Here is a 26,996-nt window from a genome sequence, read left to right on the forward strand (position 1 = left end):
CTTGAAATTGGTATTCTTATTCTTTTAAAACAGCAAACGAATATATGGTACTGTGTACAACATGTTCTACCTTTATTGAACAGCAAAATCATTTCTTTACTGTATTTTTACCTGATATTAATATCAATAAAAAATATCACACAACCACAATTAAAATATGTATTTTTTTATATTTGACTACCTTAGTCAGATACGACCTGGAACTCTTCTCATTTGCTGCAGACTGTGGTTCACTCTCACACTAAAGTGCTTGGGCACCTTGTGTGTACAGGGCAAAAGCCCTACTTGTAAATAGTGTGCGTGTAGGAATGTAAGGTTGGCAGGGATGGGCTTAAATCTGCCCCTGCCAACAATCACAAGTATGGCCATTCCCCAGTTAGGTAATTGGGTGCTAATTGGGGAGTGGCCACATTTATAAAAGAGAGAAAAGCCATTGTTTGGGAAGGGGTGTAAGGAGAAAAGCCAGCGAAGGCGTGGTCAAGCCTGGCCCGTGTATGTTCTGACTCTGTAGTCCTGATTATTGTGTTCAAACTCTTAATTTTAACCCTTGTGCCTTTTTATTTGTGCCTGTTTTGTTCTTTGTTTATTAAAAGTGTGCCTGCGTGCTTGAACTGCAGCTTTTCCAACTCCGAGTCTCCTTTCGCTATGCTGCTACACAGCTCCACTCTTCAAATGTCATTCAGCCTGCTTAGTGCTTCTCGTGTAGAATAATCATTAGTAATCAGAGCAGTATTGTCAGTGTGGTATGGTCAATAAAGAAGCCAAAGCTTGAGATACACACTTTATTGAAATAGTTCAGTAAAACTGCTTTCAGAAATACAGAATATGAATAGTGAGAAATGATCTTATTCCTAATCAGTTTCATATCTATTAATCTTCATGCAAAGCACAGATACCCTTACACATAGCCTTCATGGTTTAACCCCATGGTGCATTGCGTCCACTTTGAATCAGGTGGACCTGACTCTGTGTTTGAGACCAGAACACGTCTTTAAAATTTTAAACATATTGCGTGACTCTCTTTCACTGCATTATCAAGTCAAGATTTTGTCCAGTATGTGTTATTAAAAATAATTTAGCTGGGTTTTCTTTTGACTAAACTAAATCATTTTTTTGATCATTTTTGGTTTCCTGTCATGCAACATTGGTTTAATAAACAGCAGTGGATCTAAACACTGCTGTCCTTTCACTCTACATTATTATTATTATTATTATTATTATTATTATTATTTATTTATTTATTTCTTAGCAGACACATGCTGGTGTTTCTTTTTAAATACAGGCTGATTATAAAGCCCACAGGGGGCGCCACCACTCTTAAACTATGCTGCAGGATTGCTTCCATTGCGATAGACAACTCCAGTCCTGGAGGGCCATTCATCCAGGTAGTGATTAAGGACATGGTTGGAACAAAGACCTGGACTGGAAGGGTCAATGTTACTGACCCCTGCACTAGGGCAACTAGTCTCGCTTACCCAGACTCCCTTGCAGCTCCTGCTCAGAACTTCTGCAGACTGATTTGTGGAAGAGGCTCAGATCAAGAGCTGTCAAATTCCTTTCGCTATAGGATCATGTACAAAAAATAAGAATTTTCTTTATGTGCTGTATGTCGGATCCCTGTCTGTCCGATAAGCAATTAAACCATAATTTCTTGTTCATAAAGTTTGTAGCATCAAGACTTTTCAAATCCAGTAATTCCATTATTATTATTGCCTCCACCCTTTCCCATAGTATTTTTTTTTATTGCGCCCCCTATGGGATTGTGCAGTAACTTGCAAGTTGTCCATTTTTCCGATCTTGCCTTTGCAAACTGACCTACTTGTAATCACTCTGCGAATTATTTCTCTCTTTCTATTTTAAGTTGAACAAACATTGTAAATCCTTAATATTTTATCCTTAATAAAATACCAAAGTCATTGTATTTTTCTTGCTCTTAATTGTTATTACTTGTACTGTGATTCTTGAAATGTATTTTTGTTTACGACTCTAAGTCGCCCTGGATAAGGGCGTCTGCTAATAAATAAATAAATAAATAAATAAATAAATAAATCAGTTTCACTAGTAACTAATGTAATATGTATTGTACTTATTATAAATTAAAATTACACCCATCACCATAATATAAATGTTGTACCAGTAGGTAACATATAACTAAAACCCACACCTTAAAATAAATCAGAGTTGTACCAGTAGATATTGTAAAATGAATCTAAAACTGAAACCCTCAACACATCTAATTTAAATTATAGTTGTAGTTGCTAATATAACATTAAACACACACTTAAAAGCCTTAAATAAACTTTAATCCCAATCTGAATCTATTTGATGTAATACCAACCACCAATGTATATAAAACATTGAGAAATACAAGCACGCTTTGATTAGTTTATAATAGAGATCAATGACAAAATGTCCTGAGTCACACTTGTCATGCCTGTGCTGGTATCTCACTGCTTGGAGCTCCTCTTCCTACTCCTCCTCTTCCTCATCCTTGTGGAAAATCTCTCCGTCTTGTTTTCTCCAGCGCATCTTAACGCCTTCCATCGGAAAATTCTTGGAGAGGTACTCCCGAATCTGAAACAGCATCCATAAGAAACACATCAAAGAATGCAGCATCTATCTATCTACCTAGATTGGATTGGTGGTTTATACAGGTTATTCCAGGCAGGTTTAACAGAAACTTCAACACCCCATCTCTCTCTTCAATGCGTGTCTGGGACATCTTTCAAACTTTTAAAGTTCCTAATCTTAACACACAGCCTGTACAATGCTTAATTTCCCATTGTTTCAAATTGCAGGCTGTAGAATGCTCCAAACTGTAAAAGGTGTCCTGGGGAGTCAGCAATCTGATCAACAGCAGGTCTAACCTGAAGCTTAAAAACCTCTGGCTCTAAACCCTGAGAACTGTCCCCTTTGAAAAACTGACTCAGAACCTTCATGCCCTTACTAGACAAGGCTGCCCACACCTGTATTAAAAAACCCTTTATCATCCTCACCGATCTCACCCCACAACTCAGATGCTAGGACCTCAGGGCTTTTCCAAGCTCACTCTTTAAGATCCACTAAATGCACATTTTTTATCAATCCTTTAGTAGCTAGTACACACTTAAAACTATTTGACTCTAAAATTGGGCATTTCAAATTAGGATTATATACCAACGGCTCTTCTAAGAGCCAATACAACCCCACACACCTAAAATCTCGTTGTACTCTAAATAGCATCCAGGCATTCAGCAGCCCCCTATAAAAAAAACAGACAAGTCCAACTGTGCAGTATTCAGTAAAAGAGTAGGTGATCTCCAGTGGAGAGTTCTGCACACCATTGTTGCTGTGAACTCGTTTCTCAGTATTATCCAGTCAGAGGCAGATGATAAGTGTGTTTTTTGTCAGCAGAGAGAGACTGTTTTTCATTGTTTTTTGTTCTGTCCAAGGCTGCAGTCTCTGATGAATTTACTAGATGAGCTGTTTGATTGTTTAGGAATGGTTTTCTCCCATGTTGTTTTCATATATGGGGTTAATTTTTCTAAAGGGAATAAGTCTAGAGTTGAATTGGCTAATTTTCTTATTGGTCAAGCTAAATTAGCCATTTTAAAAAGCAGAAAAAACAGACCGAGCAATGTACTGACTGCTGATGTAACATCTGTGTTTAAAGTGCTGGTGGCTTGCAGAGTGCGAGTTGATTTTATGTATTATAAATTAGTACATCAATTAGAGTTGTTCCAAACAGTCCGGGCTATTGGTGAAGTGGTGTTTGTAGTGGAAGAAGGAATTTTAATTATGAGGGTGTGATTTTTTAATAAATAAATAAATAAATAAATAAATAAATAAAATAAAAATATAATATTTCCTGTATAATTGTTTGTTTAAATATGTATATGTTTTGTATTGTTATTGAATTGTTTGTTTAATGTATGATTACACTATGTAACACAATTTTTGTTCCTGGGTAGTAAGTGTTATTTCCTAATTGCTTATGCCTCAAAAGTATAGAAAATGGCTATTATTCCCCACAAACTTTGCTTTTGTGACCAGGACAGTGATATTTTGAAATTTACCTATTTCCAATGAGAAAACGGGCGAATTTGTGTCTTTTCATTCACATAAAGTCAGAAAAAAACAACATATGAATCCAAATTAACATGTATTTATACTAAAGTAATACAAAAATGACTACAAAAGATTTAGAAGTGAGTAGTTTTTCGAGATTTACAATTATACTGTAAATCACTTTCACGAATCAGCCCCCAAATGTAGTCTGCCATCATGTTCTCGTTATACTGTCCTTGGTAACGGCGTTCAAAGTCCAGTATATCCTGGTGGAAGCGCTCGCCTTGCTCCTCCGAGTACGCTCCCATGTTCTCCTTGAATTTATCAAGATGAGCATCAAGGATATGGACTTTGAGGGACATCCTACTGCCCATTGTGCCGTAGTTCTTCACCAGAGTCTCAACCAGCTCCACATAGTTTTCAGCCTTGTGATTGCCCAGGAAGCCCCGAACCACTGCAACAAAGCTGTTCCAAGCCGCTTTCTCCTTACTAGTGAGCTTCTTGGGGAATTCATTGCACTCCAGGATCTTCTTTATCTGTAGTCCAACGAAGACACCGGCTTTGACCTTTGCCTCAGACAGCTTAGGGAAGAAGTCTTGAAGGTACTTGAAGGCTGCTGACTCCTTATCTAGAGCTCTGACAAATTGTTTCATAAGGCCATTTTGATGTGCAGTGGTGGCATCAGCACCTTCCGGGGGTCCACCAGTGGCTCCCACTTGACGTTGTTTCTCCCCACAGAGAACTCGGTCCGCTGTGGCCAGTCACGCCTGTGGTAGTGCGCCTTGGTGTCCCTGCTGTCCCAAAGGCAAAGATAGCAGGGAAACTTGGTAAAACCGCCTTGGAGACCCATCAGGAATGCCACCATTTTGAAGTCTCCTATGACCTTGATGCCATCTCAGAAAAATGCAGATATGTATCCACTTAGGCAGCTGGAACTAAACTGAACTGGTGGGCTTAAGGCCCCTGTATTTATACTACTATTTATATTACTGGAAAGTTCTAGAAAGTTCTAGAAGTTACTCCAAGTTTACTCAGCACTGAATCTATCTGGAATGTTCTGGAAAATAGGTAAATTTCAAAATATCACTGTCCTGGTCACAAAAGCAAAGTTTGTGGGGAATAATAGCCATTTTCTATACTTTTGAGGCATAAGCAATTAGGAAATAACACTTACTACCCAGGAACCAAAAAAAAAAATAAAAATTTGTTACACGGTGTTATTTATGATAATAAAGATATTTTTAAAATCTCTCTCTCTTTCTCTCTCTCTCTCTCTGTCTGTCTGTCTGTCTGTCTATCACTGTGGAAAATGAATAAACAGGAAGTGACATAAACATCAACACAAAAGGGAATGTTACCCACCTGCTCTAAAATGGCTTCGCTCACTTTGGGGTCTTCAAGATTCATTCCTCTTGGTGCGGTCAATTTGACCCTTCCGATTGCCATGTTATCTGTGCAGACAAACAGAAGAGTTCACACACACATTATATACACACAATATAAAACAAGAGGACCCCCTCAATGTGCAGCACAGTGTGTGCGTTCAGTGCAAGGCTCAGATGGGGGGCTGTTACCAATAACGCAAGAAGCAGGCATAGAGGTAGATTTTTAAAGATGTCATTTAAGATGTTTAAATGACTGTCTAGTGTTAGGGCAATTTTCTGAAGTATAGAAGTGTTGCACATTAGGCACCATTTGAATGCCTGCATGCTAGTTTAGGCCTCATTGACATTCCCATGAGTGGTTTTCAATGCATTGACACATCTACAATGTGTAGTTTAGATAACCTGAGTTACATTGCAGGTACCTGATGGAAGGCAGGCAGTTGTCTCACGCTAGATCACTGCAGCAATCAGACACTGAGATCCTTCAGATTTCACATTATTGTTGCTGAATAGTTGCACACAAACCTTACATGGCTTAAATAGGTCTAGTGGTTCACATGAAACATGAGGTGGGCTTTGAATCACACTGATCTGATTTCACTCCATACCTTTAGAGACTGGAGTGGAAGGAGGGTCTGAGGGGTTTGGATCTGTAAGGAAATAATGAAAATAAATAAATAAGTAAAATAAAATAATTAAGTCATTTATAAAAAGCCTCAGTCCTGATTAGGGTTGTGAATTACACTCAACAGATTGCACTCCATACCTTTAGAGACTGGAGTGGAAGGAGGGTCTGAGGGGTTTGGATCTGTAAGGAAATAATGAAAATAAATAAATAAGTAAAATAAAATAATTAAGTCATTTATAAAAAGCCTCAGTCCTGATTAGGGTTGTGAATTACACTCAACAGATTGCACTCCATACCTTTAGAGACTGGAGTGGAAGGAGGGTCTGAGGGGTTTGGATCTGTAAGGAAATAATGAAAATAAATAAATAAGTAAAATAAAATAATTAAGTAATTTATAACAAAGCCACACTCCTGATTAGGGTTGTGAATTACACTCAACAGATTGCACTCCATACCTTTAGATCCTGGAGTGGAAGGAGGGTCTGAGGGGTTTGGATCTGTAAGGAAATAATGAAAATAATTTCCTTACAGATCCTACTCCAGGATCTAAAGGTATGGAGTGAAATCAGATCAGTGTGATTCAAAGCCCACCTCATGTTTCATGTGAACCACTACACCTATTTAAGCCATGTATGGTTTGTGTCACTAATCCAAACCAGCTGTTCAATTCAGTGATTTGATGGGAATCTGAGCTGTACTGAAAATGCCTTTGGTCTGTGTTTTTGACACAATGTGCCATGTCAAATCATCGTTGTTTTCACTGTGTTGTTTTTACTGTGTTGTTTTTACTGGGCTATATTTAAAAGGAGTCCTGGACCGTAGTTTGTTTTTAAATTCAGATTTTCTTTACTTCATGTAATACATCTGGTAACATGGAATACATGAAGCAGGATCGCTATTCTACTGAGAATATATTCTTTGCAAGAAGGAGCTGATCCTCTCAGGAAAGCCATTTCACTGTACCCTATTGGCTGGTTTCACAAACCCTCATTATCACTGATATTGGACTGCTTAATGTTATTTTAGGTAAAGTAATCCAAGACTAGTGCTAATCAGGGTCTGTGAAACCAGCCGTATGACACGGTACACACCTGTTACTGCAGGTGAAGTGCCAGGGAGCCAGGAGCTGGAGTGCCCAGGGGAGCTGGCTTGAGGAGAGGTGCCGCCCATCGTGGAAGGCTGCTGGGATTGTTCTCCTCCATCTGGTATTTGGGAAGCGGCTGGCCCGGTGGTTGGAGAGTTCTGAGAGTCAGACAGAACAGTGGTGGTGTTCTGTAGATCTGTGGAAAAGATCACATAGAAAGAATTCACCTCTTAATTACTGAATTGTGTGGTGCACTGTTCTTTGGGCTGTTTTTTTGTTTTTGTTTGTTTGTTTATTTTTGACAAGCGCACATTTTTAATGAATTACTCCTTCCCTTGATTCAGAAAAACTGGAAGGAATGATGAGCAGAAACCACAATGGAGAATCATTCAGTACACACGCACACACATGTCTCTGTAACTCAGAAGTGACTTGCCTTTGTAACAGATAAACTCCTTGTTGTCAGTGCAGTTGTCCACCATCCATTCCCCAAAATTCAATTGAGAGGTCTTGATCGTCACACAGGTTCCATTGCTCCCTGGCTGTCCTGCTCCCCAGTTGCTGTAGCTGAAAGTTTCCCTGTTTCCCCAGCCCCAAGACCCACCGTCCCTCCTCAGTCCTATCCAGTAGTCGATATTGGAAGTGGTTTTGTTCATCAGCTGTTCGATATCCAGGAGCACGTCTTGGCTTGTGATGCTCACCAGGTCTGTGTACAGAGATCTGCAGTGTTCTCTGGCTTCGTCCGCATTCTTCACAGTGTGAACCAGGAAGTACTCCCTCTGACCGCACTGCGCAGAAGGTCCTGCAGAGAAACGCAACAGTGTACAGTGGACACAAGGGTTAGTGAAGATAATCTCAAAGTAGTGAGTAGTTGTTTCTTGATGTGACCTAGATGTTAAGAAAGTCCTTTTCTTTAGATACTAGTTTGGTTTATTCAATGTATGCAGTGAATTGTTTTCCCAGTACAGAGCAAGCAGATTTAAAAATGCATACAGAAACAAGCTCTTTACTACCCAATTGTACCCGGGTTTTTCCCCATCACCCATTCCTTTGTAGGTCCAGTCACCACGGGACAACACCCTGTGGGCTGCACCTGCGAAGGGTCCCACTTGCAGAGACAGTGTCGTGTGCTAAAGTGATCTAAAGGTTGCAGAAAGTAAACTGGCTCTAGCTTGATTGTGTTTATGTTGTGTACTTGTTCTTTTGTTGTTTTGTGTTCTCACACTATGGCTAAACTATCGGTCCCTCCAGCATTGGGTGATTGTGGTTAGGGTTAGGGTTAAACTATGCTATCTTGGGTGTATTGGTCCCTCCAGCACTGGGTCATTGTAGTTTCTTCAGTTGCTAAACTGCCACTGCTGTTTTATGCACAGACTTGTGGGTTCGGCCCAGTTCTGCCATCAGCAGTATTTCATGCGATCTTGCACTTATCAGTTTCTCATACCTTCTCTGACACTTTGTAAATACTTGCATCATATATTGCGTTAATGCTTCATTTTCCATGTTCTTCAACAGTTAGTATTGTACGTCCAATAAATATTTTACTATGCCCAGCATTGTATTTGTCACAGAATTGTTACAATAACAACGTCTCAAATCTTGAAGCACATAGAGCTAGCAAAATATATTCTGTAAATATTCCCATTATTTCTCACTGCTCCCCCTATATAAAAGATGCACACATTATGGTAAAGTTGTATTGGATTTTTTTTAATGGATTTTTTTTTCAAAGCTGTTACTGAAGTAAATGTACTGATCCCTCCTTTCAGATATTTCAAAGCTGTCCCTGTGTTCTGCTTCAAGAGGTCTCAGGAAGTTCCTGTGAAAACTCAGCTTCTCCATAACCAATCACTGCATCTCCACTGACGTGTTTTCACTCTCTCTGGGTCACCTCTTGAAGTAGAATGGAAGGAGTGATTAGTAAATATAGTTCATTAGTAGCTTACCAATAGAAAAAATCTAATACATATTTACATCTTTAATAAAGGAAAATTGAGACCTACAAAATGATAATAATGCATATTAGATGAGATTTACTGAAATTATTTTCCTACATTCTAATGGCGTTGCACTTCTGCAATATTATATCAACACTTTAGTGGAAAGTGAAGCTGCTGCCTGGGGACAAATCACACACAGGCAGTTTCCAATTCAAAGAAAGGAGAGGTGCTAATGAAATAGCAACAGAGGGCTGGACAAGTTGCACCATGTTGTGATTTACAGCAAACGCCCCTCCCCACATACAGTGCTGTAGGGGACAGTATTTTGTTTTGTATTGTATATTATCAGTAGGAGTTGTAATAATAATAGTACACAATACTGTGGCACCCAAAAATATTCTGACAGTTTCCCCAAGCTTTAAAATAACAGAGATGATACAACATGCAGATCGATCAATTGATTGTAAACATCTGAAAAAAGGAAATGCCAAAATCTTATGACCCTGTGACAGGGTAGCATCACGGCCCAAGGACCAGAACAACACACTCGTATGCTGGGCATTAGCCTTCACAACCACATGGCAATACAAAAATGACAGCACCAACACTAACCACCAAACTCCACCACTTACCTCATTGGGAAATGGCCACACCTTTGACTGCTGGCAGGGATAGATTTAACCCCATCCCTGCCAACCTTACATTCACACACACACACACACACACACACACACACACACACACACACACACACACACACACACACACACACACTACTTACAGCAGCCAGGCTTCTGCCGTGCCACAAACCTGTATGAACTCTTTTCAGAAATTCTCATTACCTGCCATACAGATGAAGTTCAAATAGATATCATGACTACCAGCTGCCCACTCTCCAATGGGATCCATGGCTCCACAGTCTGCTTTAACAAATGGCTCCCCGTTCCTCCAGTTGCTGTATTGAAAGGCCTCACCAGTTGACCATTCCCAAGGCAAGTTGGTTGTGTTTCTGCGCAGACCCAGCCAAAACCAGTAACCTGAGACCCGGGAGATCAGTGCCGTGACTGCCAGCATTTCCGCTTCACTGCGAACACTAACCAGATCAGTGAAATTACTTTGACAGTATTGACGAGCTTGGTCCCAGGGCTTTGTATCTCTGCCGACGTGGTATCTTCTTGGGGGGCAGCAGACTGAGAGACCCCCCATCAATGCACAGACTGCAACAACAAAAACAAAACAGTATAAGACTAATAACAGACTAGTGCAGTGTTGTAAGAAATATGTAATTAAGCCATTTATAAGAAACTATATAATTACTTTATAACATGACATGACTCTTTATAGCAGGGATGTGTCATTGAATGTTTGTTGTAGGGTTACACTGTATGTTTAAAATAAGGGTTATGAAGGTTCACAATAACCATCCACTGGTCTGGCTAAAACTGATCATATCAAGATTGTATACATGGCAGAGTGAATAGAAAGAAGGTTGAAGTAAATAGATGACTTGGCATAATATCTGTTCGCTGTAGCATATACATTCTCTCACAAGTAGAGACATCATTAGGCTATTAAGGAGACGATGACATCATTCATTCCTGTACCTGAAAGAATAGCCCCTAGTTCAGGGAGAGACCGCGCACCTACACTGTAACTCTATTTGAGCTAAATGACCATTATGCCGTGTCTAGAGGTTTATTTGCAATAACTGTCTATTTCTGTTTTGCTAATAATCTTTGAATGTTAATCTCTAAATAATGTAAGCTTAATAAATATGTCTGATTGAATTTGCTCACTGTTGTCAAGTATCATTGATAACATTAATTACGATGAATTGTAAAATGAATATAGCTGCCTGCACATCCTTACATTGTAATGAATCATTATTCCTTGTTAATCATTGTAAACATCTTTAAAAATGCACACACACACCTTATAATCGGTGAGGCTTTAGTTTAAGGATCCATTTATAAAAGATCAAAGTGTATTATAGGTTGTGATAATTAACCAGTAAAAACATGTTCATGCCACGTTACTAGTGGAAAGCTTCATGTCCTGCTCTAAAACAACTGAAAGATTTCTTATGAATGTCACTTTCTGATCACACTGTATTGACACTGTATTCATAACGGTCCTGAAGCAGGAAAGCATCAGGAATGAGACTCAAAGTCAGGAAGCTGCAGTTAAAGTGTTATTGCAAACGTTTATTTACAAAACAGGAACAAATAAACAAGGTACAATGACCAAAATAAACAAAACACAAGTCACACACCAAATAAGTCAGCTTTGGGCTGGGCTGGGCTGGGTTGGGCTGGGCTGGGCTGGGCTGGGCTGGGCTGGGCTGAGCTTGGTTGGGTTGGGTTGGCATGGGTTGGGCTGGGCTGGGCAGGGTTGTGCTGTGCTGGGCTGGCCTGGGCTGGGCTGGCCTGGGATGGGTTGGGTTGGGTTGGGCTGTGATGGGCTGGGCAGTGGCCTTCATAAAGGTTTCCAAACAATCCTTCTCCCCAAACTGACCCAACAAACAAAGGACCAGGCTCCCCTTTTACACCATGTGACTGGGACTTGATTGATGATCAATTATTCAATCAAGACCCAGCCACCTTCTCCACGTGAATTAGACAGGGATGGAATTAACCCCATCCCTGCTGAACAAATTGTAAATAATTAAACTGTATTTAACCCTAACACCAAAACCACACTATTTCCATGTGCGAGGCTTCCACCCTGCTGCAGGTCTCCTATTGTTTTCAACGTCCTTTTTAACACAGGTATAGATGCAATATTGACAGTTTAAAACAGACTGTTACACAACTTATGCAGTCTGGGCAAGAGGACCTCAAAGCAAAGCTGAGCACCAGTGTAGAACAGTTATATTAAGACGCTCTACACACTGTGTATAACCTTGTTATAAATCCACACAAAAATGCTATTACACATAAAACAAACCTTTGCTGTGTTTTTAACTTTAGTATTGTGTTGTATGTTCATGCGATGACATCTGTACTGGGATGTTGACAAACCCATAACTGATAGGTTGATTTATAATGAATGAAATAAAGAGTTTGAAAAGAGAAACTGCTCTACACTGCTGTAAACAGATCTAGGAACAAACAGCAGAGCAGAAAACTCATCTAATATACTAACATGTATAGCCATGTCCGTTGTATTTATTCCTCAGTATAGGACACTGAATCTATTCAATGAGTTATCCCAGGGTAAGTCTTTTTGTAAAGTTACTCAGTGCTGAAATATTAAAAATCCTGTTATATCTGTTCTGTATGATCCTGTGTTGCTCTTTCTGCTCAGATCATTAACTATTCCGACAAAGACTGCTGCCAAAAAAGTGAGGAAGATTATTAGCGTTGCACTGTGCACTGAAGCCTGTGTAACACTGATATGTGTCCCCGCCTCACAGAATGGACAGTATGGCAGACTGGAACTTACCAGCCACAATGAAGACTGTCAGTCTGCACATCGTTGTGATGCTCAGAAATGCCCTGTCACTCCGGGGTGTGTTTTCTAGAAACAAACAAAAAACAAATTACCAGCAACGATGATGTCAGTAAGAATAAGCCATGATGTCATGCCCTTCATTGTAACACACCTCAGTGTGTATTTCATAGGGACAGAGCATCACATGGCATTTTATTTTCACCTTTATGATGTTTGACTGGTTCTGAGTTCTGTTGCTCCAATATTGAGTTTGAATCCTTTTTCTCTGTATCAGGAGCTGGTTACTGGGATTCTACAGGCTCAGATAATGCCAGCTGGATTCTGATAGAAAGCTAGAAATGCATTAATAATCACTCCAGTAAGCTTTGAGGCTTGTGTCGCTTGGTAGGAGCTCAGGAGCTCGTTGGTATTTAGGATGGTATTAACATAATTAAGAATATTCAAACAGTAGTATATAACTTTATACTATTACTACATTAATAGACTTGCCTATACTGTACCCGTTTTGCTTAGTATAAACACTTGTAATACAGCTTATAGTCTGAGATACACATCTAACTAACTATTGATCTTTATATATAGCGGTATATATGTAACAGGGTTTATTTTTGGCACTTTAGAATTTATATTGATTTAAGATTTATATTTTATTGCACTTTGATTATTTTATATTGATATGTTTTTAAAGCATGTGGGAATTTGTGTAAGGAAATCAGAGTGTAATTAATCAATTAGTCCAATTGTTTATTATTATTATTTATTTCTTAGCAGACACCCTTATCCAGGCCGACTTACAATTGTTACAAGATATCACATTATTTTTACATACAATTACCCATTTATACAGTTGGGTTTTTACTAGAGCAATCTAGGTAAAGTACCTTGCTCAAGGGTACAGCAGCAGTGTCCCCACCGGGAATTGAACCCATAACCCTCTGGTCCCTATAAAAGCCCTTGGAACAGTATTCAAATGCCCCTCACACCTGCAGTGATTCACGCTCCCTGTTTGACAAATTGGCTGTCAAACCCTGCAGGTGAAGCGTCCTAAAATACAAATGATCTCCTGAAACCAATCAGCAAGCGCCACAAGACACACAGCCCTTACTGAGGGGATGAGTATTAATGGTTAATTAAGATATTATTTCACCCGGCTACATTTTACTAAATGACGTCTGCCAAATAAATAAATACAAATAAATACAATTTAAAAAAAATGTTAAGATATTAAGTCTCACTTTAAGTCTTGATGAACATCAAGGACAGCAGCATGATTCAGCCTCGTCTGTCCCATTGATGACCGAGTATAGGTCTTCTGTCTTCTGAGGCTGGATAATGAAACGGGCTTGGTGGCCAAAACAGACAGACTAACAAGCACGAAACAACAAGTATCGTGCTGGTATAAAACCAACACGGGCAGCAATTGTTTTCTATTAGTTTCTTTATCTCATGACTCACGTCTCTCATTCCGCCTCTGAACACACTTTATCACCCTGTTTGTAGCAACTGAATTACAACTGAATATATGGTGGATTTTTCTTAAACATACTTAGTATAATACTTTATTATACACTGAAAACGAATTATTGCAATCGAATGCAATCTACTTTTTTATTTTTGTAACCTTAAAATAAAAGAAGCTATTACTTTCAACAAGATGTATTTGTTTTGAATGAATGTTGAATAGCACTGATATATGATAACATTGAATTGAATTAAAATTGAATATTGTCTAAAGATGAAATCATATGTAAAGCCAGAATTCGATGATCACTGTAGAATATGTAGTCATATGTTTAAGTGTAACTTTTGAATAGTTTTGATGGTGAGATAGAAGGATATTGAGGTAACACACTAGATCATGTATAGTAAAATATTTTTTATAACTAAAGGCATGTCTTGAATAGTATCAGAAATTCCAAAATCATGTTTACCTGTCTCGAGATAGCTTAAGAATTAATGTTACAAATTACTTTATCATAAAATCTATCAGTTCACGTATTTGGGGGTTCATAAATCCGAAATAACCTTTCATTTCGTTCTGTGATAATTTGTAAATGCTCAAAACGTTTTGATTGACCGAATCCTGACTGAGTGCAAGCCTAAATATAAGGAGGGAGAGAGAGAGAGAGAGAGAGAGAGACTAACTATGTTCTTGATTATAATGTAACTTGTATTTATTTTCACAGGAGACCGATAATGACTTATACTTTTTGTTCCACTTTAAATTGTTTGTGGCGTAATTTATTAATAAATTGATTTCTGTACAGTCCTATATATATATATATATATATATATATATATATATATATATATGTTTAATTATTTAGCAGACGCCTTTATCCAAGGCGACTTACATAGACTAGGGTGTGTGAACTATGCATCAGCTGCAGAGTCACTTACAACTACGTCTCACTCGAAAGACGGTGCACAAAGAGGTGAAGTGACTTGCTCAGGGTCACACAATGAGTCAGGGGCAGAGGTGGGATTTGAACCGGGGACCTCCTGGTTACAAGCCTGTTTCTTTAACTACTGGACCACACAGCCGTTATATATATATATATATATATATATATATATATATATATATATATATATATATATATATATATATATATATATATATATATATATATATATATATATATATATATATATATATATATATATATATATATATATATATATGCATACATACATACATACATACATATATATATGGCGCATATAACGTATAAGGTTTCTGTCAGGGTTTTACCCTATAAATGCAATGCAGTCCCTGATGCCATACCAAAGCATTACACTCGTAGAAGGGGATGTTCAGTGCATGTTCCTGCACCTGATCTGACTAGAATCAGTCGATTGAATGTGACGTTATCAAGGAAAATTATGCCATAGGACAGGTAAAAGGTCCGGATCAAGCGCTTTAATGGATGTCGGACGTAGTAGCCTCTAGAGGGCGCTAAACAAGCAGTGTTGAAATAATAGTAACAGTTACTTTAATAGTGACACAGTTAGGTTTAGGGGTGGAGATTAGGTTTAGGGTTAGAGATTAGGTTTAGGGGTGGAGATTAGGTTTAGGGTTAGAGATTAGGTTTAGGGGTGGAGATTAGGTTTAGGGTTAGAGATTAGGTTTAGGGGTGGAGATTAGGTTTAGGGATAGAGATTAGGTTTAGGGGTGGAGATTAGGTTTAGGGGTGGAGATTAGGTTTAGGGTTAGAGATTAGGTTTAGGGGTGGAGATTAGGTTTAGGGTTAGAGATTAGGTTTAGGGGTAGAGATTAGGTTTAGGGGTGGAGATTAGGTTTAGGGTTACAGATTAGGTTTAGGGGTGGAGATTAGGTTTAGGGGTGGAGATTAGGTTTAAGGGTGGAGATTAGGTTTAGGGGTGGAGATTAGGTTCAGGGGTGGAGATTAGGTTTAGGGGTAGAGATTAGGTTTAGGGTTAGAGATTAGGTTTAAGGATGGAGATTAGGTTTAGGGGTGGAGATTAGGTTTAGGGGTAGAGATTAGGTTTAGGGGTGGAGATTAGGTTTAGGGGTAGAGATTAGGTTTAGGGGTGGAGATTAAGTTTAGGGGTAGAGATTAGGTTTAGGGGTGGAGATTAGGTTTAGGGGTAGAGATTAGGTTTAGGGGTGGAGATTAAGTTTAGGGGTAGAGATTAGGTTTAGGGGTGGAGATTAGGTTTAGGGGTAGAGATTAGGTTTAGGGGTGGAGATTAAGTTTAGGGGTGGAGATTAGGTTTAGGGGTGGAGATTAGGTTTAGGGGTAGAGATTAGGTTTAGGGGTAGAGATTAGGTTTAGGGGTAGAGATTAAGTTTAGGGGTAGAGATTAGGTTTAGGGGTGGAGATTAGGTTTAGGGGTGGAGATTAAATTTAGGGGTAGAGATTAGGTTTAGGGGTAGAGATTAGGTTTAGGGGTGGAGATTAGGTTTAGGGGTGGAGATTAGGTTTAGGGGTAGGGGGTAGATATACGGGTTAAATTTAAATTTATGTGTAAATTGCATATGACTACGTGTTGGGAGGCTACTAGGTAGCTATTTTCCTTGATAACGTCCCATTTAATGGACTGATTCTGTCAGATCGGATGATCTGTGCTTACTACACTTTACCGTGTTTTTACTATGAGATACCGCAACTCTGCACAATTTAAACAAAAACAGTAATATTTCTGAAACGCGATCGCAATTCTGGGAAAGTGATGCGAATTGTCATCTTCTATTTCCAAGTTGAAGGTAGGCTATATCCTGCTGCTCAGATAACTATGAAAAGTGAACTGTGCTCTTACTGTGTCCTCACAGGGGATGGCTTTATAATTGCCGGGCTTGTACCTGCACCACTTCGATAGACTGAACCATTTAAACACAGGAGGGGAGTCGGGTTTTTTTCTTCTTATTCTTTTTACATTTCATGACTTATCATTCTATAAAATGTAGCCGGGTGAAATAATATCTTAATAAACCATTAATACTCATCCCCTCAGTAAGGGCTGTGTGTCTTGTGGCGCTTGCTGATTGGTTTCAGGAAATCATTTGTATTTAGGACGCTTCACCTGCAGGGTTTGACAGCCAATCTGGCAAACAGGGAGCGTGAATCACTGCAGGTGCGAGGGGCATTTGAATACTGTTCCAAGAGCATAGGGGGTTTTAATTAACACGGAGAATAATTAATACAAATGTAATATCATTAAAATATCATGTTTTTTGATAAGATATTATTTCATTCTTTAACAGTAGAATGTAAACTCTGCAGTATAATCGGCCCCTCGTTTAGATTTGCATGTATGCGTTTTGTTTGCTATAACAATTGTGGAATTCATCGTAGTAATTTGATATAACTATATCACATCTGTTAGTGCTTTTAATTTGAATATTGGTTGTATTCATTTACACAGGAGACCGCTATTGACTTTCACATTTCGCCGCAGTCCGAATGGTTCGGCATTTGGATTCATAGATATATTTATTTATTCATTAATGTATTGTTTTTCAGTGTATTTATATTCAAACGCGAATTTACAGTCATATTGAGTTTAGGGTTTCTGTTATGGGCTAATATATCACCGTTTATAAATAAGGTTTCTTATAAAAGCAATGTAGTCCCCTGATACCAAAGCAGTAAACTCAGCAGAAAATGCATGTACATCCTCAGATCATTATCAAATCTCAACATGCGCACTTATCGCTGCCCTCTTCTGTGACCATCTATTTAATGGTCATATCTGTGCTTTACCCGCACGCTAGGCGCCGACTCTGTGGTGCTCCGGTGGTCAAGCAGCCATGGGGGAAAATAAGCGATAATAACACCCAATGACAGTTTTGCGATAAAGGTGATAAATTATCTGTCACTGTAAAAACGTTGCTTTGAAATCAAAACTCTAAAAAGCGCAAATACATTTCTCCATCCATCCCAGTACAGTTCCGTCAAACTGTATTGCGGCTGCTTGACAATCACAACTATAGCTGTTTTATTACTTCTGTGAGCAGATTGTTTTTAGATACGTTAGCAGAAACATATCCTAATATCCATTGTTCATGACGTCATCGCATTTCTAAAAACGGCAAGAAATGAATACTTGCAAAATGTAAGTACTGCACATTTTAAACAGTTCCTCTGAGTGCGCCCGTTTCATTATCCAGCCTCAGAAGACAGAAGACCTATACTCGGTCATCAATGGGAGAGACGAGGCTGAATCATGCTGCTGTCCTTGATGTTCATCAAGACTTCAAAGTGAGACTTAATAGCTTAACATTTTTTAAATTGTATTTATTTGTATTTATTTATTTGGCAGACGGCATTTAGTAAAATGTAGCCGGGTGAAATAATATCTTAATTAACCATTAATACTCATCCCCTCAGTAAGGGCTGTGTGTCTTGTGGCGCTTGCTGATTGGTTTCAGGAGATCATTTGTATTTAGCACGCTTCACCTGCAGGGTTTGACAGCCAATTTGTCAAACAGGGAGCGTGAATCACTGCAGGTGCGAGGGGCATTTGAATACTGTTCCAAGGGCTTCTATAGGGACCAGAGGGTTATGGGTTCAATTCCCGGTGGGGACACTGCTGCTGTACCCTTGAGCAAGGTACTTTACCTAGATTATATATTGATTACTTTATTTAGGTGACTTCAAAAGATAAAACGAGTGGTGATTTCTCTGTTTTATTGGTAACAGTCAGGGAAAAAAACTCCAAATAAAATAAAACATTTTATATTTGTATAAACACTATTTAAATTCCCTAGAGCGCAATACGCAACACCAGACAGAGGCGCTGGAACAGTTTTTATAGTGGGGGTCCTGAAAGCCATTGAACAAAACTGTAACCCCTGTATATGTGCCGCCCACCCCCAGCACCCCCAGACCATTACAGGATGGGCAGTTAATAACAAAAACAACAACAACATAAGAGTCTACACAAATACGCGTTTCCTTGCTAAATGAAAATACTATCAATAAAGGAAAACTTACTAATTAATTTAAATAAATCAAATACAATTCAAGAAAGCTGACTACAGATTGTCTTAGATGAATATCACCCAGGAACCGCTACAGTAGGCTAACACGCAAATCTTCCTAATGCATTTAGGCTTCATGTAATTATTATTAGAGGTTTCCTTACCAGCTAGTCCAAGAGCTCCCAAGGTGTTCTCCTCTCCACTGTCGATGGTGAAAGTGACAATATGACATCATCTCGCTTTCCATATTGAGAATGGACAGGAGGCAGGAGGCAGGAGACACGCCCTCTGGCTTGTGACAGGCACGCATTATAATCACAATCACAGGCTTATACACAGACACCAGCAATGATGCACATTGCATTAGTTCATTTAAAAAGGGGATGTGCTTAACAAATCTGTCCCATAACACATACAATCCAGTGTTTTATACAAAACTACTGTAAACTTCACTTGTATCTATAGTTAGTGACTGATTAGGGCAGCAGTGTGGAGTAGTGGTTAGGGCTCTGGACTCTTGACCAGCGGGTTGTGGGTTCAATCCCAGGTGGGGGACACTGCTGCTGTACCCTTGAGCAAGGTACTTTACCTAGATTGCTCCAGTAAAAACCTCACTGTATAAATGGGGAATTGTATATAAAAAAAAAAATAACGTGATACCTGTATAATGTGATATCTTGTAACAATTGTAAGTCGCCCTGGATAAGGGTGTCTGCTAATAAATAATAATAATCAGCCAGCAGTACTGGGGTGCAGCAGTCAGAAATGCTGTGCTTTTACTATTTAGAAGGGCATGGATCGTTGCCTTATCTATGCTATACTACAATGTGCTGTGCTTTTACAATGAGATATATTTGTGGTATACTACACTGTGCTGTGCTTTTACAATGGGCTATATCTATGCTATACTACACTGTGCTGTGCTTTTACCAGGGTCTATCAAAGCAGTGAACTTTTAGAAGGGGGTAGTTCAGTGTCTTCTTTCTGATTTCCTACACTTTGCTGTGCTTCTGCCATTGGATACCACAGAAGAGGCTGGTTCTGTATCTTCTCTATGCTTTTACCATGAGATACTGCAGTAAACTTTAGAAGGATACTGTGCATTGGGCCCTCCTTACTACTCTGTTCCCTGTGCAGGGAGGTTTTCAAATCTCTTTGTCTTGAAAATGTCCATTCCACAGCCGTCAGACACTAGAAAACACAGTGCATCAGCTCAGCTGCATACAGAGTGTTCACAAGCTTTCACTGCTGTCCTAGGAGAAGATCATATTTGACCAGAATTCCAGAGGCTGGTCAAGTGCATTAACATTAACCCACTGCGCTAACTAGCCCCCTAGATTGGAACCCAGGTCTCCAGAGAGAGGTGCAAGGCTGGATTCGTGCATTAACATTTTATCAGTCAGCATTAATCTAAGAAGGCACTAGTGATCTGAGTATCCATGCTCCAGTGCAGGAAGGAGGGAGAGAAGGAGGGAAGGGTTTGTGTGTGCGTGTATCAAAAAACTGTCAATCTATTAATTTATCTTTCCATCAGTGATTCTGTCGACCTGAGTCTGTACGTGTATGTCTGGTGCTTGTCTGTGTGTCTGTCTATCGATTGTATCTATTTATCTGTCAATGAGAACAGTAAACAACAGTATCTCATGGTATAGTAAAGTGTAGTACAGCACATTGAAGGCATGGTAAAGCACAGAGGTAAAGCATGGTATGGATAAGCATGTTGGGATTATAGAAGGGAAATGTCCACATGATTTCACTGGTAAAACCTAACTCTGCAGGTTGTCTGGCAGGGCCATCTGATCACCTACATTGAAAAGCATTGATGAGGGCATGAGCCATTAGACTTATTTTCTTATAATTGTAATCTCAGAACATCAAAGTCCAAATTCTGAATTAAGAGCAACTGCAGATTTCATAGCAAAATAAAATCATTTTAATAGGATATGGAAGGAGGTACCAAGCACTAGGACATATAATCCTGTTTTTTTTTTTCCTGGATCCCACTGCGTACAGCCTGCCTTACCTGAGATATGAACCTGTTTACAGTCCTGACGTCACCTGTTCCCATTCACCTTTGGTTGTTCCAATGATAAACATGAAGTCATGATATTAAAGACATAAGAGCAGTTAAAACTTTCCAGATTAAAAGAGACTCCATTAATCAGCCAGTTAAACAACGAAGTAATTAAACAATGAATGAAATACAATTATGAAACACTAGGTATTCTAAACAATAATTACTGTGTGTTGCTGGAATGTACCAACCCAGTACATAAAACGGGTTACCGTGTCAATGCAGCACTTGTTATGAATATTAAATGACGGCATGGAGCACTGCACTATTGAAATAAATAGTATAATACGCAGTATTAGCGTTAAGTTGATCTTCAGATCAATAGTAACGTGTGATTGTGAGTTCATGTATATTCGTGTTCTCTCTCGCACACCCCTTTAGTCAGGTCCAGTGTCTTCTGTCCTGTCCACCTGTCGGGTAAGATGATGCTTGTCATGTTGCTATGAAGGTTTTTGTTATTGAGTGAAATATCGCCTACATTAATTATGATTGAATATGAAATATATACATTGTGCTTATATATTTAAAAAAAAAAACGGACTCACTGTCTTAAATTTTAAAAAGTACCATATGTGAAATGGAAACAGCAAAAAATGGAAACTACATTTTAAATGATTCATTTTATCGGGATTTCTACAGAATTAAAAAAGCAATATTTATCACTGGGTGTAAATGCTGTTTGCATTTTGGGCAAGGGAAATGTGCCACGAGTGTTCACAAGACCACTGGGGTTGTTAGGCTACTTAAACACCACAGCAGAATAGCATTGCAAATATTACCAATGTATTTCGTAGAAAGATGTGAATGGATATTTCACATACTACAGTATTTAAGCTGTGTTGGATATGCGTTGAAACTTAGCTCAGCAGCTACATTTGCCAAACAGAGCTCAATATTTTTCGTACATCAGTACCAAACAGGCTGACAAGGGCGTGTGTTGTTCAGTACTACTATATACACACACATATGATTTAACATATACCGGATTAGAAGGGCAAATGAAACCTCTGGGAACCCGTGGCTGAACGGACCGCCCTTCCTCCAGGTGGCTAGCTAAAGGTCTCATTGTGGTCACAGGGAGGGTGATACAGTATTGTTCATGACAGCATCCAGTCTATTCTGAAAGGATCTGATAGTCTCTGCTTCAACAACTCTGTCCAGCAGCCTGTTCCAATGGTTCATCACCCTTTCCATGAAAAAGCAGAATATGCCTTTCTTCAGCTTCCACCCGTGGCCCCTGGTTCTGTTCTCTGTGAACAATAATTCTCAGCAGTTACTTTGTTAATCCCCTTGACCATTGTAAATATCTCTATTACGTCACCTCTGACTCCTTTCTATCTTCAGGTGACATGTCTTTTGTTTCCTAGTGTTTATTTATTTTTCTCCACAAGGGGGAGCAAGAATGCAAATACATAGCGATTCAAGGGCAAGGATACGGAAGGTGTATCCAACCAGTAGGTACAGGGACAGATACAGAGGAAGGCAGCTGGTAAAAAGACGTTTACCTTACTCATAGCATCAGTCCAAGAGAGCGGGTTATAAAAATATGTATTTTATTTCAATTAACTCTATTTTTGTGTTGAATTAATTATATACGTGTCTTGTATTGTTATTATTTAAATGTACTGTTTCGTGTTTAAACTTAGTTTTAGTGTTTTTATTGTTTTTAGACCGTGGATGGGGTTAAATCGTGACAATGCTGGTCGGCTGTGAGTGATTATTGACAAATTGGCTGTCGACCACGCGTATGAGAAAGCCCGTGCCGTATGTGGTCGAGCGATAAACTAGGTAACTGATAGACAGTTAATCCCTCACAATATAAAAACCCACAGCTTTGGCTGAACGGGGTTGGGTATTCAAGGAGTAAGGACATGAGACATGAGACATGAGACATGAGACATGAGACATGAGACATGAGACATGAGACATGAGACATGAGACATGAGACATGAGACATAAAAAAATTGCTTCTCGTGCTGAAATTATCACAGCGCGATACTTGTTTGGTTCACTGTGTGTGTCTGTTTGTTTTGGCCATATATATATATATATATATATGGGAAGAAAATCGCTTGTTTGCCAGTTTAAAATATGTAAGGTAAGCATTTTTTTAAGTAACAACTTACTTTTTTATATAAATTAGTTTGCAATACCTCAAGAACAGTGACGTTTTCCCTGTCCTATATGCTACAAATATAACGGTTTTCCGTGTAAATATTTTCTAAATTTACATATAGACAAATAAATACAAATAATGAAATCAGAAAATATGAAAAAGGCTGGTCGTGTGCATTAACATTAACCCACTAGCGCCACCTAGCCCCCCAGATTGGAAGCCAGGCCTCCAAGGAAAGGTGAAAGAGAAGGTGGTTCAAAGTTATTACACCCTTTAGTCACAAGATGGCAGCATTGCTCTGTTTAAACTGTTAGATGTGACATGTTTTTCTTTGTTTTAATGACCTAATCTATTTACCCACTGCCTCCTGTAGCCTCAAGTCAATAAGGGCAGGACCATCACAAGGCATTCTTTCAACATGAACCACAACCAACTCCCTTGACATCACTGGCTGTCGAAAACCGACCCTAAAATAAAAATAAACTGCATTTCTGCAATCTTTTTCTTTGTAAATCTGACCTTAATTTTAACTAATCTAAGGAATGTAATAAACTATACATGTATGAGAAGTTCTTTTCATCTAGAATTGGCTAACTTACACAAGAGGGGGTCCCAGGAGGAAATGCTGGAACTTCTCTTGTGTAAAAAGTATTTACCATACCGAAGTGGCCCTTCGCTATGGAGGTGTCAGACAGACTTCCTGGTTTTACGGACATTCAATATTCTCCTCGGTGTTCAGCCCAGGGGCCTATTCAAAATATGTTTCGAGAATCTCTGTGCTGTGGAACAGCCATGCAAATAAAACGCAGAGTAACTCCTTACCTGCTGTTTAAACACGGCTATTGAAAAACAGAACATTTAAACAGGATGTTGCATTTACTAAATTAAATACACTGAATAAATAAAAGCAACATCGCACAGGATCTGCAGGAAGAGTGATTGCTGTGTGACAATGTGGGCGATCGTCCTTACTGTCAGTGCACTAGAGCGGACATTTTGAAAAGAGCTTTGAAACAGACTTTAAAGTTATAAGTGTAAAAAGCTGTCAGGATGTTTACAATGAAAATAAAAATGACAGGTACGTTATTTAAACACATGGGGACGTGTAAAGAGCTATGGAAACCCCTTTTATTTGAAACAACACGTTGACGAACAACTGAACAGGGGTACACAGACCGGAGTTAATACACTGTAATAACTCAACCCCCCCTGATCTTACTGTGACCTCACCTCTTATGTTACAGACCCCACCCCCTACTAAATACCCAGCTGTAATAATGGGATCTGCAAGACTGGTTCTGTAACTTTAAACAAACACAAAACAACCAACAGTTTCTCTAATACACATAACATTACTATCCTATGCTCACATCCTCCGTACACTCTTCACCCAACCCCGGGGGTTTACACCAATATTCATTTAAAAACAATTAATCACACGTGTCTCTGTATATACAATGTTTGTCTTTCCTATTTTGTTATGCTGCTGTCTTACTCAGAATCCTCCGGTTCAGGTCAGTCTTTTATTTCTATTACGGTCCAGCAGTCTGTTTTGTCTGTCACAGAGTTCATCACAATCCATAGTAAGTTATAGGCCAGGAATGTGACTATTGTTCCCAGCCATGTGATGAGACAGCATCACATTACTTTCCCCCTCTGAAAAGCACGATCAGTTTACTTGACGGATAAATACTAAGGGAGCTCCACAGTCATTTCCCTCATTGTACTTGGCTGCCCTAATTTATGCTTTGTATTTAAGACCTAGGCTGAGACCATTACAGTGACACAGGGCATCAGAAGATGTGTGATCCCATGTTATGGGCTGCTAGCAGCATTTTTTTTTTTTTTTTCAGTCCATTTAATCCTCTTTGAGGAAAACGTTACACGGCTGTTAATTGAAAATATGAAACTGTTCATATTAATTTGTACCTCGTTCAGCAGTAGGCCTATCTGTAAGCTAGCTCTGCTGGTGTGTTGTTTTCTTTTTGCTGCTGTTTTGGCAGGTGCCTTTACTGATTTCCCTGTGTGGTTCGTCTCCTAACGCAACCCACAATTCCCCTTAACAATTAGTCTCATTATATTTAGTTTTTTAATTAAATGTGTCACATGGGTTCTAACACATGTAAAAATGATTTAGTTCAATATTAAAATACAGTTTAAATAACTCTTTATTGGTTACACAACGCTGTATTTAATGTGCAGTTTATGGTGCACTGGTCGAAAGACCTATCCTGTTTGAACTTATATAGAACCGAGTCTCAGGCCTCCAGAGGAAGGAGAGTCAGTGAATTAGCCTGCTCTTGTCTGCATCACCTCATCAGAGATTGACTTTGTGTGTGCTTTGTTTGGCACAGACAGTGATGACACATGCTTTGTATCACGGTCCACGCCTTATCTGTTTACAAATTGAGAGATTTGAGTTTCAGGGGAAACTCGCTGATCAACAGCCCAGCAAACTCAAACAATAAGGGTTGTCTTCTTCGTCGTCTTATATTAGCGCATAAGATTAAAATAACCAATATTCTACATTTGTTTATCAAATATCAGAGTGTGCCAATGAAAAAGATCAATTCCACTGTTTCACCTCCTCATACTAATTTGTCTGGCTCCATTTGTGCAATTTCCAGTATAACCAACCCTTTAAACGTGTATCACTGTATTTCTGACTGGTTTTCTGATGCTTATCCCATGGATATACTTTCCATTTCCCATAGTTTACCCTGGTTCGTCATGTTAATATGCTTTACCATACCTCGCTATTCTTTACAAAGCTTTACCATGCTTTCACTGTGCTTTACAAAACATTGCTATGCATTTACTTTGGGAAACATTTATAATGTTCTATTTAGGGTGGAAGAAAATGATTGCGCTTGAACAGAGGCAGGGAGGAGGTTGCTAGTGCTAATAAGAGGTAATGAAAACCTGGTTAAAAAAAACAACTAGATGAACCAGATTCCCACCTTGAGCCATAGAGCTTAGCTGGAGACAGCGCCTAGGAGAAGTGAAATATGATTCACTTCATACAGGTGAGAACCAGTTCTTTAAAATCCATTGTCCTCTCACAATTTGTTATCCTCTACTGGGGATGTAATTTCCTGCAGAGCAGACAGTAGTCAGTCATACGTACACATCACATTGTGTTTTATATATCTGGAGACTGGCTTATTCAAAATGTCACATGATGGTGTGACAAAGCTGGCAATTCTCCACTTTGAAAAAAAAAATCATCTGTTTTCCTGAACTGCCACTCATAGCCAGCCCACACTGAGCTGGAAATAGGTCAGTGGTTTGAAATCTCATTGAAGAATGGCCTGCTCAGAAAATCTATGATTGTATAGATAGGTATTGCTTGTAAACTGCTCTCAGCATTAACAAAGACCAGACCTGCTGAAACGAGAGGAAGGGGAGGTGGTATGTGTAGATATAACAAGTCAGACATGTATCTGCAGAACTGCTGATCCACTTGTCATGAAACTTGGGACTGACACGTTTTAGCATAAAATATTCAGAAATCAGGTTCTGGGGAGAGGTGTCTGTCTGTCTGTCTGTCTGTTCATCTGTCAGCATGTCACACTTGTTTGTGTATATCTAAAGCAATATCAATATTACGATTAAACATTAATCTATACCATTATTATTATTATTATTATTATTATTATTATTATTATTATTATTATTATTTGTTTATTTAGCAGACGCCTTTATCCAAGGCGACTCTGTGTGTGAACTATGCATCAGCTGCATAGACACTTACAATTACGTCTCACCCGACAGACGGAGCACAAGGAGGTTAAGTGACTAGCTCAGGGTCACACAATGAG

The 26,996-nt window shown here is 39.0% G+C and overlaps 1 protein-coding gene and 1 long non-coding RNA gene across 2 annotated transcripts; both read right to left on the minus strand.

Annotated features, from left to right (window-relative positions):
- Window positions 1-880: 880 nt before the first annotated feature.
- LOC131706888 (uncharacterized) lies at window positions 881-6,245 on the minus strand. The gene is made up of 4 exons (XR_009310870.1): window positions 6,199-6,245; window positions 6,041-6,082; window positions 5,410-5,498; window positions 881-2,574 (listed from the first exon to the last, which is right to left on the minus strand). It is a non-coding gene; the product is annotated as an uncharacterized LOC131706888 (long non-coding RNA).
- A 61-nt stretch (window positions 6,246-6,306) lies between these two features.
- LOC117971091 (macrophage mannose receptor 1-like) lies at window positions 6,307-19,258 on the minus strand. Its single transcript, XM_059008843.1, has 7 exons — window positions 19,150-19,258; window positions 12,529-12,603; window positions 9,927-10,301; window positions 7,581-7,946; window positions 7,152-7,340; window positions 6,516-6,557; window positions 6,307-6,398 (listed from the first exon to the last, which is right to left on the minus strand). Exons 2-7 carry the CDS (start codon window positions 12,557-12,559, stop codon window positions 6,307-6,309), a joined length of 1,095 nt encoding a protein of 364 aa, XP_058864826.1. The 5' UTR covers window positions 12,560-12,603; window positions 19,150-19,258.
- Window positions 19,259-26,996: the final 7,738 nt, after the last annotated feature.

This window comes from Acipenser ruthenus, chromosome 38, assembly GCF_902713425.1.
Source record: "Acipenser ruthenus chromosome 38, fAciRut3.2 maternal haplotype, whole genome shotgun sequence".
Taxonomy (NCBI): domain Eukaryota; kingdom Metazoa; phylum Chordata; class Actinopteri; order Acipenseriformes; family Acipenseridae; genus Acipenser; species Acipenser ruthenus.